The 18,332-nt window shown below is 52.2% G+C and overlaps 6 protein-coding genes across 6 annotated transcripts; 2 read left to right on the top strand and 4 right to left on the bottom strand.

The window, feature by feature from the left end:
• Window position 1: 1 nt before the first annotated feature.
• STI1 (Hsp90 cochaperone) lies at window positions 2–2,471 on the bottom strand. The gene is made up of 4 exons (XM_062941723.1): window positions 2,060–2,471; window positions 1,670–1,974; window positions 391–1,613; window positions 2–328 (listed from the first exon to the last, which is right to left on the bottom strand). The coding sequence occupies exons 1-4, from the start codon at window positions 2,128–2,130 to the stop codon at window positions 176–178; spliced, it is 1,752 nt and encodes a 583-aa protein (XP_062804606.1). The 5' UTR covers window positions 2,131–2,471; the 3' UTR covers window positions 2–175.
• Window positions 2,472–2,478: 7 nt separating this feature from the next.
• Window positions 2,479–4,504, top strand: QC764_104820 (uncharacterized protein). The gene is made up of 4 exons (XM_062941722.1): window positions 2,479–2,656; window positions 2,712–3,997; window positions 4,055–4,234; window positions 4,296–4,504. The coding sequence occupies exons 2-4, from the start codon at window positions 3,630–3,632 to the stop codon at window positions 4,381–4,383; spliced, it is 636 nt and encodes a 211-aa protein (XP_062804605.1). The 5' UTR covers window positions 2,479–2,656; window positions 2,712–3,629; the 3' UTR covers window positions 4,384–4,504.
• A 50-nt stretch (window positions 4,505–4,554) lies between these two features.
• On the bottom strand, window positions 4,555–7,026 carry QC764_104810 (uncharacterized protein; the record flags this gene model as incomplete). Its single annotated transcript, XM_062941721.1, has 4 exons — window positions 4,555–5,988; window positions 6,043–6,417; window positions 6,472–6,775; window positions 6,836–7,026. The coding sequence occupies 4 exons, from the start codon at window positions 7,024–7,026 to the stop codon at window positions 4,555–4,557; spliced, it is 2,304 nt and encodes a 767-aa protein (XP_062804604.1).
• Window positions 7,027–7,705: 679 nt separating this feature from the next.
• QC764_104800 (uncharacterized protein) lies at window positions 7,706–8,931 on the bottom strand (the record flags this gene model as incomplete). The annotated part of the gene is made up of 2 exons (XM_062941720.1): window positions 8,077–8,931; window positions 7,706–8,001 (listed from the first exon to the last, which is right to left on the bottom strand). Exons 1-2 carry the CDS (start codon window positions 8,828–8,830, stop codon window positions 7,706–7,708), a joined length of 1,050 nt encoding a protein of 349 aa, XP_062804603.1. The 5' UTR covers window positions 8,831–8,931.
• Window positions 8,932–11,773: 2,842 nt separating this feature from the next.
• On the top strand, window positions 11,774–13,530 carry QC764_104790 (uncharacterized protein; the record flags this gene model as incomplete). The annotated part of the gene is made up of 2 exons (XM_062941719.1): window positions 11,774–13,210; window positions 13,489–13,530. The coding sequence occupies 2 exons, from the start codon at window positions 11,774–11,776 to the stop codon at window positions 13,528–13,530; spliced, it is 1,479 nt and encodes a 492-aa protein (XP_062804602.1).
• A 394-nt stretch (window positions 13,531–13,924) lies between these two features.
• Window positions 13,925–18,320, bottom strand: QC764_104780 (uncharacterized protein). The gene is made up of 2 exons (XM_062941718.1): window positions 17,000–18,320; window positions 13,925–16,938 (listed from the first exon to the last, which is right to left on the bottom strand). Exons 1-2 carry the CDS (start codon window positions 17,325–17,327, stop codon window positions 16,076–16,078), a joined length of 1,191 nt encoding a protein of 396 aa, XP_062804601.1. The 5' UTR covers window positions 17,328–18,320; the 3' UTR covers window positions 13,925–16,075.
• Between the last annotated feature and the right edge of the window lie 12 nt (window positions 18,321–18,332).

Below are 18,332 nucleotides of genomic sequence, written 5' to 3'. Positions count from 1 at the left end.
TCATAACTTTTAACAGATGTCTCATTGTTCTGTCAAAATGCCATGTCTCCTAGAGCACAGTGCAAAATCATTTCTCATGCAACTCATTAACGACCAGATATCACTTTAAACCCCAGAAATTATAGTTCAGGAATTAAACACCCTACTCCATCACGAAGCCCATCCAACCCATTCTTTACCTACCAACGCGAATAACACCGGCGGCCATCAGCTTCTGGATCTTGGTGCGAACCGTAGGGTTTCTCATGTGCTCGTTCAGAGCAGCAGGATCCGACTGCGCTTGCTGTAGGATAGCTTGCATGACTGGGTCTGCCATGATACCCATGATCTGTTCCCAAATGTTAGTCAAGATATCACGAAACTGCCAAACTAGCGGCCAGAAAAACTCACCTCAGGGTCACGGGCCAGACGCTCTCTGGTCTGCTCCTCAGTCTCATTCTCGCGCGCCGAGTACATGGCAGTGAACGCCTTTTGCTGCTGCTGCTCAATCTCCTTAGCATTGGCACCCTTGTGGTGCTCATTGTCCACGGTATGGGCCTCAGTGCATGCGTCAACACACTTGCTGTACTCGCGCATGCCATAGTAGGCCTGGGCCTTGCGAATGTAGGCGCGGATGAACTTGGGATCCTTCTTGATGGCGGCGTCGCAGTCATCAAGAGCACTGGGGAACTCGAGCAGCTTGATGAAGGCAGCCGCGCGGTTGCTGTATCCGCGAGGGTCATCCGGCGCACGCTTGATCATTTCTGAGTAGGCAGCAACGGCCCCTGGCCAGTCCGACTCTTTGAACTTCGTGTTGCCCTCCACGCGAGCCTCTTCGGCCTTTTCTGGGTCGATGTATGCCTTGCGCGCAGCCTCAATCTTGTTGCGCTCGGCGTTCCGGACCTTGGTGACCACATCTGGTGTCCGGTGCTCACGAAGAGACATGTTGTAGTAGTCGATAGCCTGCGCAAGATCACCCAGCTTCTCATAAGCAGTACCAACACGGGCATACGACTTGGCAATGAGCTTGAAATCGGCATAGAGAGCACGACCTTCTTCAGCAGCCTTGGTGCAAGTATCGATGCAGGCCTGGTAGTCACCCTTCTCGAAGTAAGCCGCACCGAGGTTGTTGAGGTAGGTGATGTCCTTGTGGAGATCCCACGCAGCCTGGTAGTGCTTGATAGCCTCGTCAAAGTTGCGCTTCTTGTAGTTCTCGGTACCCAGCTGCTTTTCCTTATCGGCAGCCTCCTTTGCCTTCTTCTTCTCCAGGGCCTCCTCGTTTTCAGGCTCCGGCTCCGGCTCCGGCTCAGGAGCCTTCTTTGGTTCGGCAGGCTTAGCATCCGGCATTGGCACATCCTCCTCGGCCTCCTTAGCAAAGCCGGAGGCACCCGGTTGGGAGCCAGGATCGGCCATCGTCATATCAACACCCATCAAGACGCCCAGCACTTGGATAAACCTGGGGTCGCTGAAGAGCTCTTGTGTGTTGTTGGGGTTCTGCTTGATAGCCTGCAGCTTGGCCATAAAGCTCGGGTCGGCAAGTAAGGCACTGGTCTTTGGGTTGCTCGCAAGCTTCTGGATAAGGTTCGGGTCGCTGAACATCTGCCCAATACCGCCAGTTGGGTCACCGCCGAAACCTAAGACATTTATCAACATCCCGTTTTCCATGCCGAGTGACAATGCCAACACTTACCAGGTCCCGCCTCTGCCTCCATTGCACGCTTGACCGAAGCAAGATCATTCTTCATGCCAGCATTGTTGGGATCGATCTTGAGACCCTCCTCGTAGGCATCGTGGGCACCAAGAAGGTCGCCCTTGCCATACAGCGCGGTGCCCTTACGGCCCCACCCCTTTGGCCAGTCTGGCTTCAGTTCTGTGGTCTTCTGGGCATCCTCGAGGGCGTGGTCCCAGTCCTTCTTCGAAGCATAAGCAGCCGAGCGGTTGCTGTAGAGGATGTGGTTTTGTGGGTCAATGGCGATAGCCTGTGTGAACTTGTCACTGCAGCCAGCAGGTTAGCAACAGTCCTTCCTCTTTCCACCAGAAGTATTCTGTGCCAAGGCGATGGGGTCTTTGGGAGCCTTACATGGCCTCGTCGAAGTTCTTCGCGGCAATGGCCTTGTTGCCCAGAGCCTTGAGCTCGTCGGCTGTGGACATGGTGCTGAGTTACTGCGGTGGGGTATCGCTGGGAAAGAAAAGCAGGTAAGGGTATCTCTTGGTGTGCTTGGTGTTATGGTCTGAAGAGTTGTTGACTGTTGGGAGAGAAACAGTCTACAAATAGGCAGGTCAAGCTGCAGAAGAAGGTTTTCAGCACCAAAGGGCAGGAGTGTATCTGGAGACCTCGCACAAGGCTCATGGAAAGCTCTGGACTTTCGATGTCTTTCGATGGGAATCTGAGCTTGTGATTGGCCAGAATATGGGGAAGCTCTGCCCCGCACCGATTTTCCATCGACGTTGAAGGCGGGGTTCTAGAACAGACCCCACTATGCGCTAACAACGCCATCTCAGTGACAACATCCAGCGCTTCGAGGCCTGGTTCGGTCATCAAACGAGTGTTCATGAACCATTATTGAGCTTACAATTCTTCATTGCTCGTCTACTCCAGGACATTTAGACAAACTGGCACACTTGCAGAACCTTGTTTAGCAATAATTAACACCAGAACAAACCAAGTGTCGCGATGGTATGCCTACCCTCCAAATCGAGTGATGCAGAATAATATTCTCACCAGTTGACAGGAGTAAATGCCCTGTCTTTCTTTCTATAAGCTGCATGGGCCTGCTGGTACACAGACAAACCACGTCGCTGTTCATCTATGAGCCCTTGTGCTACACATGATCCCCACCATTTGATGCGATCCTAGCGTCAGGTTCCCCAAGTCTCTATGCCTTCCCTTTTCTCCTGTTTCCCTCGCTTTTGCGGCCCATCATTGGCCCGCCACTGGCCCGCCAAGCACCATGATGGCTGCACACCACTTACAAGTCCTAAGGTGCCCCCAGAACTCAAATCACTCATAGAGCACACTTCGCCCACCTTCACTACTCCATCCCGTCTCATCATGAAGAAAAACGCGGGCTGTCATCTGTCTCACAGTGTTATTTGTTACGTCAAATTTAGCTAAATCAGTCAGGGGCAATTGGTGCCCGTTCCCGCCCCTCCATCATGATCACTGCTCAACCCCGATATCACCTCATCCCCTTTCCCAAGCCATCTCCTCGGGGAAGCATGCCGAGCGCTGAGTTCCGCCGCCAATCTTTTCGCTTTCAAGCTGAAGCACAGCATGACCGAAGTACCGGTTGTGGAAGTACCGATTCCCGAGGGAGCCTGTGTCACGATGAACTGTCCAAGTCCACGAGGCAGTTCTGAGTTATGAACGGTGGCGCGGATTGCACCAGCACCATTATGGCCCGACCATGGGCAGCACCCATTGTTACGCCTGTCCTTCTTCAAATACCATCCATCCCAGCCTTTCTGTACCCATGGCTCGCCCTCTTTCTCGTCAACGTTTTGGCGTTGAACTTGACTCTCAAATAATTCTGGGTTGCTGAAACTAGCTGCCCTGTGTGACGCTGCATTTTGGACCCACGGATTGTCTGGTCCTGCTCACTATATTTATATACTCTCGATCATCGGGAGCACTCCTATCCATCTTGATCATGGCAGCTGTCGACCCTAACGATTCTCCCCACGCTGGCCCTCCTGCTACCTCTGTCATTCTCGCCATCATGATCGCCATTCTCATCCTAGGTTGCGTCTTCGTCGCCCAGCGATCCTCAACCCTCGAAGTAATCCGCGAGACTATCACCGAGCGGATACGAGGGGGGAAAGCTGGCTTTGGGGAAGAAACCCTGCAGTCGATGCCGGTCGTCAAGTACAACGAAGCCCTCATCGACGAGCTGGAGAGTCCGGGACGAACAAAATCTGTTTCAGTATGGACGAGGACAAGGTTGAGATTTTGGAGCTGGGCTCAGAAGAAGAAGGACAGGGCAGCGACTCCATCAACTGAACACAGTGATGGCGCGTTGTAAGTTGCAGATTGCTCGTTGTCTACCACTGATACATGCCAACTAATCTGTCGCAGAGAAAGCGGCACGCTGAGGCCCGAAAAGAAACGATCATCAACAAGAAGTCATAGCTGCGCCATCTGCACCGAGGACTTTGTCGAAGGAGGTGATGTTCGGAAGTTGTTATGTGGACATATCTTCCACCCGTCGTGCGTTGACCCGTGGCTGCTGCAGTTTGCAGTTACATGTCCATTATGGTGAGCAGATTTTGGATTTTTCCACGAGAAGTTCAAAGCTGTTTTCTAACTTGCTGTGTAGCCGAGTTGATCTCCAGGCCAAGACGGCAGTCCATGCTGTGACGAGACCTCAACGAGCGTTACAGCGAGGCACAAGCAGAGTTGAGTGAGAAGCAGGGAACCTTGGAAGATATGTCAGGCTACCAGGATGGTAGAGCTACACATAAAAAGCGAGAGTTGTTGACATGCTGGGCCCAAGAGATAGTTGACTCAAAACACATAAGTAGGTAGGTTGAATCAGCACAATCTGTACCGATTCGTCTTGCTCTCTCTTGATCTTCTCAACCCGCCGCAGGCGGCTGAGGAAACTTCTCCAACACCACCTCCTCCCCAACCAACTCGATCACAACCCTATCCCTCCCCCCCTCCACATCCAGCAGAAACTCATACCTCCCCGGAAACAAAACCCTATTCCCCCCCAAATCCACCCTAGCCAAATCCCCCACCACCACCCCCACCGGCGCCGCCCCCGTAGTCCCCGGCTCGATATCCCTTATCCGCTTGTACCCCACCAGCGTCTTGATCGGGTACGGCTCCGGTCCGTACTCACCCCTGACAAAAACAAGGGCGACATAGTCAGATTTGAGTTCTCCCGTATTCGACACCCAGACGGACACCTGCGGGAACCGGCAGAGGTCGAGGTATCGTTCGTTACAGTTGGAAACGAGTTCGGCAATGTTGATGGTGAGGGACTCAAAGACGCCGAATTTGGCGGTAAAGGTTGTGTAGTGGAGGCCGTGGCCGAAGGGGAGCACGGGGGAGGGGTACCACCTGTAGGTCCGGCCTGGGCGGGCGGAGGTTGGGCGGAGGGACATGGCTGTCAGGGGGATGAGGGAGGTGTAAGTTTCTGGGTAGACTGTGACGGGCAGTCGAGCGGCGGGGGAGCTGACTCCAGTGATGATGTTGAAGAGGGCTGTTCCGCCCGATTGGCCTGGGTAGCCTACCCATAGTATGGAGGAGATGTTTGGGTTGGAGAGCAGGGGGGTGTCGTCTACTTGGTCACCTAGTCTTGCTACGATTGTGGGTTTTCCCATCTGGGCGAGGGAGGTTAACAAGGAAAGTTGAGCGGATGGCCAGGCGATGGAGTCTCTGTCTCGGTCTTCGGCTGCGATGGAGAGGTCGGTGCCGCCGAGGTAGAGGATGATATCCGATTTGGAAGCCGCGGAGAGGGCGGGGGAGGTCCAGGTGTCATTTGGGGAGGGAGATGACTGGTTCACCGGTCCTGGGGCGTGATGAAAAGTGACGTTGAGCTGGGTGGCTGCATAGATTGGGTTGGCGTAGTAAGGGGGGATACCGCTGTAGCCGCCTAGCATTTGGCGGGTTGCATTGGCCCAGTGGCCTATGAGGGCTATGGTTTTGTTGGTGAGGTCTAGGGGAAGGAGGCCGTTGTTTTTGAGAAGGACTATCCCGTCGGTGGCGGACTGGAGAGCCAGGGCTTGGGCTTTGGGGGTGTTTACTTGGGACCATGAGATTTTGGTGTATGGATGTGAGGAGGCTGAGTCGAGATAGCCAGCTCGGATGAGGCCTTCGTATAATCTGCGAAGTGCTCGGTCGATAATTTCCTCTGACAGCAGAGACTGATTGTATGCTCCGATTACATCTGTGAGTGGGGGGTATCCAGGCACCTCACAGACGGTGTCTGTACCGGCGTTATAAGCATCGGCGGCGGCTTGAGCTGGAGTTTGGCTGAAGTTGTGAAAGTTGGGGAGGAAGTCCTGTCAACATGTCAGAGGCATAAATTAGAAACCACAACTCCGGCAAGTTTATACCTGAATAGCATTACAGTCGCTCGTAATATAGTTGTTGTGCTCGGTCCAATTCCAGTGTTTTCGAAGGATGTCGTCCATCAAATACGTGCTTGCACATGCCGGTGTTCCGTTGAGCGCATTATATGAGCACATGAAAGACCCGACCTTGCTGTCTCGAGCGCATTGTTGAAACGGTTGGAGGTAGTACTCCGAAAGATCCTGCGAGGTCACAACAGCATTGAACCTGTATCTAAGAGCCCCTTGCCATCTCTCCAAATCATAGGCTGCAAAGTGTTTACAAGTGGCAATCACCTTTCTGATCTTGTCTCTCCCTTCTAGACCCTCGAGAAGTGCTTGAACGTAGCCTTTGATGTGTACCGGATCTTCTCCGGGTGTCTTTTGAGTTCTCAGCAACTGCACGGCACGGAAAAGAAGGCTAAGGTAACAAACCTCATGGCCCCTCCCCCATCTCGGATCTTTGTACGGGTTGATGTTAGGCGTCCAGTAGTCCAGTCCAGCGAGCTCGGCATTGCTGAACGCTCGCGCTTCAGTGCTGATGGTATCCGCCACCTCGTAAACCAGGTCATTGTCAAAAGCGGCTGCTAGCGTAATAGTATTCGCAAATGAAGTAGCGTGTGAGAATTCTTGTCCGGCCTGATTGAATGAGACCCCAGGCGACGCGGCAACACCATGAAGAGCTTCGTTCCACCAAGCATAAGCTGGAAGGCCAATCCTTTCTGCACCGAGGCTCATGCTATGAGGAGTGATTAGCTGAATTGAAATCCCTAAAGGAGCTTCTCTTGACTTGACATACTCCACTAGATTCACAAGCTTTTCCGTGATATTTAAAGCCTGCACAAGAGCAGCTGCTCGCACAGGAGGTGACGCCGTTGTATCACATGCCAAGGTCTTTGCCAGCGGACCATTGATGCAATCCGGAGTTTTCGAAGCCTCGGCCAAGTTGAAAGCCAAATAAATGGCCAGGAATGGCTTATTGAGTTTCATGATTGGCTTTCACGTCGACACTTGTGTCCAGGACAACAAAAGGGGTAATGCATGAGACCTGATGATTGAAGTCTTATGTAGACGCCAGGTTTGACGGTCTGGATGTGGAAAATGTGAATGAAATGGCAGAGATACGAAGATGGATTCCGTGTGGTCGATAATACACGCCGGTACCACTCGTTGACCCAAAGCCATAATATAGGAAGCCGACCCGATTGGAGCGGCACGTAGTTTGAGTTGTTGTGAGCGGAGAAGGTTGCGGCAACTATAGAAATGACGACAGATATTACCCGCATTTGAAAGCTTGAATGGCGGGAGAGCTACCACCTATTGTCGATCTGGTTAATCTTTAATATGACCTCTAAAGTACATCGAACCGGAAATGGTCGCCCAGATACCTACATGACTCGCAACCACACCAAACGAACCAACAGTAGAATATTAGATGAGATAGGAAATTTAACATGCGTTGTAGGCCTAAAATGATCTGATGGAGGTGACGTGACCGGCTCAAAAAAGCCTATTATGAAGGTAAGGTAGGGAGGGTAGTCTGGTGATAATAAGGTGCGACTCGCCTCTCAAAGCTAGCAACTTCGACCACATCCTTTATGCCCAATTCCCAAGCATCCAACTCCACACAAGTTCATGATATTTGTGTTAAACAACGCTCCCAGAAGTATTATGCCGGTAGCTCCAAGGTGCGCCGGTGCACATCTCGATTCCATAGTTCATGTCTTGCGCCCGCGACCTCTGCAACCTCTGGCTCGGCCGGTTTTTCGTGCATTATTCTCGCCCCCCCAACTTGATTGTTGTCATTCTGCGGAGGTGACAGGTTTTCTACTGCGCCGTATCTGTCTGTGTTTGCCTTGTTCTGCCGTTTTCTGTACATGATCAGCGCCGCAGCGATCACAACAGCAGCGACAGTTGCAACACCCCCCACAACTATTCCAACAATCGCTCCAGTAGAGATTTGGCCTATGAGCAAACAAAAGGTTAGCCATCGCTTTGATAATCTCACCGACAGTGCCAGGACCAGATAAGGTAACCTACCTGTTTCAGGTTCTCCGGTTTGGATGTCTGTCTGGGAGGGTCCTACAGCGATGCTTATGGTTGTCACTGATGAATCAACGGTGGCTCCCTCAGTGATGGCCACCAACGACAACCCAGCACTCCCACAATAATCCCCCCATGCCCTCAATGCCTCAGTCAAGATTCCATCTTGGCTTGTCCCGCACCGGCTAGCTATACACTCGGTCATGAAAGCTTTCCCCCTTGTTATTCTCTCTTCGTTGTTCTCCCTATCACACAAACACCCATTGTCCCAAGGTTCCCCACACCCCATTTGTGGCATTAAATCATAAGTGTCCCTATTTGCACGCCAGAAGCACAGGCGGCCGCACTGCGGCAGGGCACTGTACGCATCAAAGCTCCAGATCGACGCGACGGTTGGTATAGGCAGCCCGTTTTCCTGGCAGTAGGAGTTGTAAACACTCAAACCACTAGCAACAGGCCCGCTCGAGGGAGCAATCTCCTGTGGACTCCCGCATCGACTGGCTACGCAGTTGGAGATGAACGTGGAGGCCTTGCCGGCCAGCTCCCTCTGGCAGAAGCATTCGTTAACCCATGGTTCGGCGCACCCGATACCGACTGCCACATCTCTCGAGCTCGTAACTGGTTGCCAAAGACAAAGTTGGACGCATTGGCGTTGCTGAAGAAAAAGTGAGAAGGATTTGATGGTGATGGGGTTGTCGGCGGTGGAGAAAGAAAGGAGCAATAATAATACGGCAATAATAGCAAACATCATAGCGGCCGGCGGTATCGAGTCTGGTTTTGGTTTAAGGTGGAAACCAACGCGGGGAAAAGATGATCAGGAACGGAAAACAGAAAACCTGAAGTCCGAGGAAGGTACTTGGCATTCTGGCTATGCAACAGAAGGAAGGCACGTACCCGAGGTCGAGTCCGAGATTGTGTAACTTGCAGTGGCACAAAATAAAACGAAGAACCCAAAAGAGGTTATGATTGACCAGGCAAGGCGCCGAGTAACGACAAGTGGGACTGTTCAATCTACCGCACGGTTAGGGTGATACTATTCCTCTGGTCCAACTTGTCGACTTTATATAACCCAACATCGACTCTTGCTTGTCCGTATCCATACTCGGAACTTCTTACTCTGACTCTACGTTAGTATGGAATAAGGCACGCCGATTAAAAAAATTATCCCAACAAGCCTTCACAAGTAAAGACCGACCCTTGGAATACAACGTACGGTTTTACTTTTAAATGAATTGTGTTCAAATCCGGCCTCAGAATACACAGTTCACGCTTATTTCTAGGTTCAAGAGATAGGTTCTGATGCCAGCTTAGAGAGAATCTGGGTCTGGAACGGTGAAGAGGCAGGTGTAACACGTTGGTGGCATCTGTGGCTGGCTTACGGACCGTTCGAGGTTATCCGCCCGCACCACCCCGTCCTTCATGGCATCACTCACGTCTCAACTTCCCCTAATCATAAACATTGTTGGAAGACGGTATACCTAGTCAACACATGCCGCAGTTGTAGGAGAGGGTGATGGAGTTGGCACGGCGTCCAAGACCTCGATACCTAACAAGCTCTAGAACCCCAACTCCGATCCACGACCAGTCGGCACAATCTCAATCCAAGAACAAGGGTCGCTGCAGCTGTCAAGAAAGGCCAAGCTCTAGCACAGACAAGACCACCAGCTTGTGAAGTATGGTTCAGCTCACGAAGCCAGCAGCAACTGCGCCTTCTGTTAACTCCAAGATTGAGGCACATAAAGACTGCCGAGGTGCCTAGATATGGAATGTCATGATGGAGCAGAAAATGACCCAGAGTGTGGTCAAGGCTCAGGGTTCAAGGCCCTGCCGTGAGGTGTTGAATTTCCTGATCCAGGAATGCCACTGATGGCGTCATTTGCGGCTTTGTTGTAGCATAGAAATTGGGCAGGTTGCATTCCCAGCGAGGGGGTGCTGAGTAATCAAATGACTTGTCTCTTCATCGACTGTTTTGCTTCACTGGCTCGAGACTGGCTCCCTCCATCTATCGGCCCAGCAGAATGTCCACCTCATCGGACGATGGGCGAGGTTTCCAATTGGCTGATCGGGGTTAATTTCCTGATCGGCCATAAATAAGGGTCCAAACCCCTGAAATAACCTGCTATCTTTTGAGTCGTTGCATGTAGGGGCCGGATATCTCCGTGGGCTCGATGTACAGAGCTCAATCTCGACGGGCAACAGATAAGAGGCACTTTTTCTTCAACCACAACGTGTTAATTCATGGTTATTAAGGGCTTGGATACCACGGTACCAAAGGAGAATACAAAGACGTGTCCAAGGCCAATACGTCTGGTATGGAAGGAAACAACGTATGTACATGAGCCTAGAGCTTAGAGTGAAAAAAAAAGATTCTGTCAGATGTATGGCCCGAGGGATCTTCTCCCCTTGTCTGCATCAACCCCGCCTTTGAGGTGATCTCTCCCTGGCCACAGTTGCTTGGCGAAACGTACAATGTTTTCACACTGGCAAAGTAGGAAAAACATTTGAGTACCGGTATCGAATTGAGCTTCACATGACAAAACAGTATCGAGCGCTCGCCTCTGGCTCCACGTTGGAGGAAATGCTCCGGACGACGACAGCGCCCGCCAAGGAAGCACTGCCAATGCCTGCTGACTCATGTAACGAGCCATTGCATTTAAAGTTAAAGCACGCGGGATGATCTGTGCTGTCCGTGTCATTCCCAAGCAAATCGCCGTTGCGATCTTGCTAGCTGCGTATCCGACTCTTACAAAATAAGTCGATATAAATGGGTGAGAACCTCCCAGATTCTTCTCGGAGGTGCCACATTGTATTCATGTACCTAGTAAACCTGGAATTGGTATCATCTTGTGGTGAGTGAGAGTTCTTGTCCACCAACGGACCGACAGAGACCCCTACTGCAGTTCAAAAGTGTGCATTGCTGGGCGTGCTGGGGTGAACATCAATTGGTGGACCGCCCAGGGCACCCCTTCAATCCATTGGAGGAAGAGCTTCCAGAACCTCCCATTGGTCAGCCCGTCCCTGCCGTGAGAGCTGGTTGGCTGTTCTCACCCTCGCAGCCACACGACACAGAGAAGACAAGGTCTGTAGTGTCATCTTGGACTGACCAATGCAACCCCTTTATCTGAAATCGGTCAAGCCACAGGGGGGCTTATGATGACGAGCCTCGCCTTCGAAAATTTGCACCCGGCATGGCGGCAATATGTAGAGTCCATCTCAATAGTGCTTGAGAAATGTCATGACTTATGCAATGCCACAACTACCAGGAATGGTATCTAGTCGGCTGATAGCACGGCACTCATATGTATGGGAGTCCAGCCATGTCCAGTCCGTGATAGCCCCAAACTCCTCTCCACTTGCTGGGGCAAGTGGTGCCGCCGAGACTTGTCATCAACCGCTTGTCATTGCTTGTCTACCTATGCACCCCTCTCTGGTTCCAGTCTCATCCAAGAAATTCAGTTCGGCTCCGTTCCTTGGCCCACGACTTGTTGATCCTAGGGCCTTGACCAGGCGCGCACTCGCGCGGTATACCACTTCTCGTCCGCTTCAAAGCGCTCGCTGACTCGGCATTCAAGTCGAGCTGTTAGGTGCTGGCCTGGCAACTCGAAACCGATGCCCGGAGCAACCTGGCCAAACCAAAGTGGCGAGTTCAGGCTGCCACCCAATATATACCACACCTCCATTGACCCCAAGTCCAATGAACGACGGCCAAGAGGGCCTCAATGCGTCGGGGACACCCTCAGTCTTTTCCGTATCCGCCGGCGCTTCTCAGGGCGACGACTTCTCATCCACAGCACCCGCCTTTCCCACGAGCGGAGTCCCACAAAGTGGCATAGGCTATGATGGACAACACTGCGATAACTGGCCATCCGCCCGTAGCGACACCTTCAATGGATTGGATTACGCTCCCGTCACCTTCGATGGGCTGGATAACGCTCCCGTCGCGCTCTACCAGAACCACGGACCGCTAAATTGGTCAACGTCTGAACTCTCCCATGTCTTCAACACAAAGATAGAGTTAGACCAGGAACAGCGCTCTTCTCACCCAGCTGCGCCGCCTTTTTGGCTTCCTCCGCATGCCTCTCAAAGCAGCGTCGTTTACCCAACAGCACAGCATTCCTCCGATAACCCACCGAGCTTCTTTTCTGATTATTCCAATGCCGCCGACCCTGTAAAACGCCAAAATACGTTTGACGCTTCTTACCTTCACGCCCAAAATGAGTCGGCGTACTCTTTGACTGGACCCGTCGGTCAACCTCAATTGAATCTGAACTCAGTCCCCCCGCCGGCACCTTACTGTCTTCAACATCAACACGGATTGGTACCCAACGCACAGCAGTCCAACCACGGGCTCACAATCGACCACAACTATGACAACACAGGAGCCCCAATACCGGAGACGCACCCATCACCAGTAGCAGTAATAATAACACCCGCCGCCCACTCCACAAGCTTGACTCGCAGACAGGATTTTACACTCGTTGTGCCCCCGAAACGCCGGCGAGGCCGCCCACCTAAACACGACGTGAACTTTCCCCCAGGCCAGCTCTTAACCCTAAGTTCCACCAGTGCCCCCAGCAGCATCCTCTCCCCGGCCACAATACTCACAACCGCTGGAAGCCTAGCATTCTCATCTTCCTACTCCGACAAACAAACACCAACTGGCGTCTCCCACCCCACCGAAACTGGCGACGATGGTACAAAACAACAACAAGAACAACAACAACCCAAAAAACGACCACGAAACTCCGTCTCTGGAGCCAACGACAACAACAACAACAGCACCGCCGAAGGGACCAACCTCCGCTCCCGCAATCGACAAGCCGCGATCCGGTACAGAGTCAAGACCCAGGCCGCCGCCTCCCGGCTAGAGGCAGAAGAGCAAGAGATTAGCAGTCGGAGAAAGAGCTTGTTGACCAGCGTGGGACAATTGAGGGAGGAGGTGTATAACTTGAAGAATGAGGTGTTGAAGCACGCGGATTGTGACTGTCCGTTGATCCAGGCTTATTTGGCTCATGCGGCGCGGCAGGTTTATTCTGGATTGAGTGGAGGCCCACCACCGACGACGGGAAGGATAATGGAGGTTGGGATGATGGGGGGTGGTCAAGGGGGGCTTGATTATGGGGGGAGTAGTGTGAGTGGTGGGAGTAGTGGGGAGAGTATAAGTCCTGGGGGCTCAGTACCACCTGGGAGGATAATAACGACGACGACGGCAATGAAGACGCCGACGATGACGTCGCCGATAACTGGAAACAGTGAGGATTTCAAGGGTGGGGACTACTATGGGGTGGTTGATACTGAGGAGAATTAGGACATCAGATGAAGGGGGTGGGGTGCTGAGTGTGCTGGGTGCGCTCTACAGATTGGACTTTGGGGCAAGTAGAAGACAATTATCTTGTCTGTGGCTGACAGACTGGTCTGTTTGCTGAGAGAGAGAAAGCGGGGTGCGAATGAAGAAGGAGCAAGGGAAGAGGAACCACAGAACGAATAATGACAACATGACTGAAATGGCAAAAGCGAGCAATAATTTTGCGGGCGTCTTTTCATGGGGCGATTCCAAACCAAAGTTAGAAAGCTCTCTAGTTTTTAATCAAGAATTCTTTGGCTTGGATGGGTGTTTCTTGAGCCTGGATTGTATCGTTATCACTTGGGAGGCCTTGTGTGGATAGGAGAACAAAGCTGTTTGATCTGCTTTTCTGATCCACTGGATAGGGCTCAATGCCATAGCATTGTTGTTACCTGTATGATTGGGAAGGAGCTGCATGGTCACACTAAAGGGCAACCACAAGAACTGCAGTATGGAGGACCGTGCTTTAATACTTATTGAAATTTTGAAACAAGTGGCGTTAAAGTTTATTTTCCTTACAACCTTACCGAAAGCATCAGCTCTTGACCGCTCAATCTGAACCCAGCATCACCCATCCAGGTCATTGTCTTTCCCACAAACTTGTGAACCATTCACCACCGCACGGCTCAAACACCTCATCAACAGGATTTCCCCCGCATTCCCTATCACATCGCCAGTCGTCTGCTGGTATCATTCTGGAAACTAATTCACCACACATGCATTCTATTGCCTTGTTAGCCAGAATGCTCGAGTTCATCAGGGACTCAAGGAGGTTGAAACATACGGTGGTGGAATTCTGTTCCAAAATACTTGTATCTCTGGTCGGTACAGATGTTGGCGCAGAGGCTATTTGTCATATCGTTCCGTTGCTTGAAATCACCCATCAAAATGCGGTCCCCGGAATCTTCAAAGCACCCGACATAGCTCCATCCAGCAATTCGCTTCTTCATCATGGTGGTTTCAGTCGCGATGACAGCGCTTATGGTTCTCGATGGTGTTTGCTGAGCCTTGATCACTTCTCCTGCCGTGGACGGCACCGTACTCGCCTGGGCGGATCGAGTTTCGCTGACAAGAACACTAGTTCCGGCCTCGGTCGCTTTGGTTGCGTCTTGACTCGTGCTTTCAGTCGTGCGGGTGCTGACACTGACCGTCGTACTTTTGGCTGTACTGGCAGTCGTCTTTTGGACGGAGGCATTGACGCTTCTGCCTGTGATGGAGTGGCCCCTTTCTTCGCCATCAGAGATGGTATTTGTCGTCAAAAAGTCATCCACACGGGTGTCATTTGAGCCAACCCCCCCCGTCACATCATTCTTGTTTGACTCAACATCAGATCGTGCTTGTTGTGTTGTTTCTGGTGGCATTGTGGCTTCAAGCTTGGCAACTTTGGACCCCAACAATGCCGCAGCAACAGCAACGCCCACAAACAACAAGGCCACAGCACATGAAAGCAAGAATATCGAAAGGTTCAGGCCGCAAATCTTTCGTCTTGGCATGTGCCGAGCTGCTTGCTTTTTTGGCTCGTAAACACTCCCACTCCGGTCGTACCGACTCTGAGAGTATTCGCTGGGCTTGTCGTCTTCCGTTTCGCCGTATCCTTGCCATTGTTCCTGTGGCTGCCACTCTCGACGCCAGGAATATGGTACAGCGGATATGGGTCTTTGAGGATACCAATGAGATGGCACAACCTCTAGCTCGCCGCCTTCGTTGCGCTCGCGGTTGGGTATTGGCAAGTGGGCACTGGATTGCTGGCCTACGTCAGTAACCTCGGTCTTATTATAGATGGGAGCAACGACGTGGAAGTCAAACTTACATATGTCATGGTGAGTCAGTCTCTAGCGCCTGAGACTTTCAAGATGATGGTCCAAAAAGACTCTGGGATATTCGACTTGGACATGGACAAAGGCGAGAACTAATACCTCTGCGAGATAGTATGGCGGTGTGACCACGCAACCCCTTGTTGTCCGCCTACGGACCCAATGAATCTACTAGACTCTCGGCTGATTGGTATTACAAAGTACAAATGGCTTGAATTCCTGCCGATTGGACCCAGTGTCAAATGACGTCGGTGAGGCTGGAGCAGCAGGTAAGCAATATGGAAAATGAGGTAAGCGTGGCGCTCTCGTTTGTATAAGTCAGTTCCACCAGTAAAAACTATGAAAGGTCCTGACTGATTGTGTAGTTCGAACCAAGAGATGACGCCCCCATCAGGCACACTGCATTAAACCTTTCTCGTGGCGTCTAAGCTTCTTGCTTGGTTAGCAATCGCGTTCTTCTTTGTGTTCCATTGGATGAGAAACATCCACCCCCTTTACAGCTCTTGAAAGCTGTCCTTTGACGCGATCACAAAATCACACAAAACATGGCAGCGCCCGGAGGCAACCACGCCAAGGAAGCTCATCTTTTCTACCACATCTGGGCCAACCGTTAAGTCCCCCCCCCTTATCTACAGTTGAACAAGCATCAGCCTTCAACCTGTCTGTTGTTTTCATTGGTTTCTTTCAGGATCAATAATCGAACGCCACTATCTCGGCACGCACAGCTCAACATCACTTGTAGACATTATGTAAGGAACATTATTTATTAACTGAAAAACCCGATGAAACCCCATTGAAAACCCCATTGTCCCCGCGGACATATATACTCTTATCTCAGCTAATTGCAATTTCCAAAGGCCCGCTGGCAGTTGGCACCGCAGTACTCAGCGGTAGAGCCGCAGTAGCCCCATTGAGAGCAGCAGTTACCGAACCCAGAGTTGAGGCAGTTCATATTGCCGTTTGTGCTGCCGCAGAGACCATTAGTCGAGGTGATGGGGCCGGGGTTGGGGTTGCCGCCGCTGCCACCACCGCCGCCGGTGCGAGCATTGCCAGTCGTGGCATCACGATACCAGTTGACGGGAGCATCACCAAGGCACTCGCCGACAGTCACCAGACGGTAACCCCTGTTCTTGGCGGTCTGGATCAAACCCAGGGCGAGCTGCTGAACGGTCGTCTGGTGGACGTCGTGGGCGAGGGCGATGTACTTGTTGGCCGCGGCGTTGGTACTGACGGCGCTGTTGAAGATGTTTTGGCTGTTGGGGATGTTGCCTTGGTAGTCGAGGGTGTCGATGTTCCAGTTGATGACGTGATAGCCGAGGTTGCCCAGGTCGGTGAGGCACTGACCGGTGCAGCTGCCGTAAGGAGGGCGCATGTAGGTGGGGAAGTACCCGCCGAGGGCGTCCTTGAAGATCTTTTCGTTTTGCGCCATGTTGCTTCTGCGGGCGGCGGTGGTAAGGGTGTTGAGGTCTGGGTGGTTGTAGGTGTGGGAGCCGAGCTGGTGGCCGTCATTTACAATGCGGCGCAGGACATCGGGGTATGGTGCTTGGGTTGCGTCTCCCCAGTTGAGGCCGTTGGTGAAGAAGGTGGCCTTGACTTGCTGCTGGGCGAGGAGGTCAAGGAGCTGGTTGGTGTAGAGGAAGGGGCCATCGTCGAACGTGAGGGCGATGGTGCCCGCGACGTTGCAGTTGGTGATGGTGACGCCTTTGAAAAGTGTAAGTCATCTTGTTTTCGTGTTTTCAAATTATCTCAGAGAGGGGCTTACCATAGGGGATGCTTCCAAATTTTGGCCGAGGAGTCGACAGAGTTTCTTCATTGTTTCCACCTCCACCACCTGTACAGGTTCCAAAGCCGCTTTGGCAACCAGTTCCGCAATGTTCAGAGGTGACGCCACACCAGCCGTATTGAGAGCAGCATTGACCGGAAGGGCAGTTTCCAATGCCAGAACCGCAGTTGGCACGCTTCTGGAGTGTATCTCTGGCATGTTGTCGTGGGCTTGGGTTAGGGCTGGTAGACTGGGAGTTGGCATCGGCCAAAGCAGCAGCCGTGGCTACCGCCGACAGCGAGAGGAGGGTCACTGGTACGTTGATCATATTGTCGATGGTCTCGTGAAGTCGTGAAGAATGGACAGTGACAACAACAACAGTATACACTGTCTCAACACCTTCCAAGCAGACGGGGAGAGGCAAGGGCTGATGATGAAGGTGGATTGGGGTAGGACGAGGTAAGGGCCGCCATCTTTCTTATATCTTCAAGACAACACCCCTGATCCCGCTTGAGACTCCATGAAATGAGTAAGTGGAATAGGATGGCGGCGCATGGGGATACCCCATTCCGGACGGTCACCGATCGGGTCTGAGGACAGTCACGAAAACGGTCCACTCAGTCCAGTGCCAACTCATGGTGCTTCTCGCCCTTTTTTTCTTCTCCAGCACAGTAAGGAGCAAGAGAGGGTCACTCAAATGGGTCAGTCCACTTGTTCCACATAAACGGAGTATTTCAAGACGGAGCACATGGACGGCGCTAGTGCAGAAACAAGCCAAGACCACAAGGTCCAAAAACGGAGAGAAACACCAAGACATCGACAGTTGGGATCCCTACTAGAGCCAACACTTGCGGCTCCCTCGGAAAATGCACAGGAACCACACCTCAGTGCTCGACGTGATCTCCTCTGGTCGCACAAATACTCGGTGAGGACTACACGTGAACAATTATTTCTGGAGACAAGCACCGGACGTGGCCGATACCGTTGGCCCGGGCGGACGCCGCATGCCATTTCCCCGAATATCAAAAGATCAATGCTGCTCTTTTCGCAGTGTTCTGCCTTACGGACTTCCAAGGTTCTGACGTGAGTGCAACGGTTGGAAGGGCGGTTGCGGCACCTGATTGTCTCCAGTTATACCCGACTCGGAGCTAGATCTTACAGTTGAAAACCAACGGCCGGGGCAACATGCGGCATAGTCGCCGAAGAGGTGCATATCATGACCGTTAGTATCCTCTGATATCACTCACCACCAACTGCCTGTTCGCAAATTTTGTCCAATGAGCAAGCAGCAGGTCAGCTTGGTAGTAGCGGTGGAAGTTCGTATTGAACGTAA

The sequence above is a fragment of the Podospora pseudoanserina genome, chromosome 1, assembly GCF_035222485.1.
Source record: "Podospora pseudoanserina strain CBS 124.78 chromosome 1, whole genome shotgun sequence".
NCBI classification, from domain to species: domain Eukaryota; kingdom Fungi; phylum Ascomycota; class Sordariomycetes; order Sordariales; family Podosporaceae; genus Podospora; species Podospora pseudoanserina.
This window is presented reverse-complemented; position numbering and strand designations above follow the sequence as displayed.

Bases quoted from the DNA above. Each gene is read 5' to 3' on its own strand.
- QC764_104780 (XM_062941718.1), bottom strand. From the start codon at position 17,327: ATGATCAACGTACCAGTGACCCTCCTCTCGCTGTCGGCGGTAGCCACG. The intron at 16,939-16,999 runs GTAAGCCCCTCT...CACTTTTCAAAG, and splicing joins ATTTGGAAGCATCCCCTATG to GCGTCACCATCACCAACTGC.
- STI1 (XM_062941723.1), bottom strand. From the start codon at position 2,130: ATGTCCACAGCCGACGAGCTCAAGGCTCTGGGCAACAAGGCCATTGCC. The intron at 1,975-2,059 runs GTAAGGCTCCCA...TGCTGGCTGCAG, and splicing joins AAGAACTTCGACGAGGCCAT to TGACAAGTTCACACAGGCTA. The intron at 329-390 runs GTGAGTTTTTCT...ATTTGGGAACAG, and splicing joins GTCTGGCCCGTGACCCTGAG to ATCATGGGTATCATGGCAGA.
- QC764_104820 (XM_062941722.1), top strand. From the start codon at position 3,630: ATGGCAGCTGTCGACCCTAACGATTCTCCCCACGCTGGCCCTCCTGCT. The intron at 3,998-4,054 runs GTAAGTTGCAGA...AATCTGTCGCAG, and splicing joins GAACACAGTGATGGCGCGTT to AGAAAGCGGCACGCTGAGGC. The intron at 4,235-4,295 runs GTGAGCAGATTT...CTTGCTGTGTAG, and splicing joins GCAGTTACATGTCCATTATG to CCGAGTTGATCTCCAGGCCA.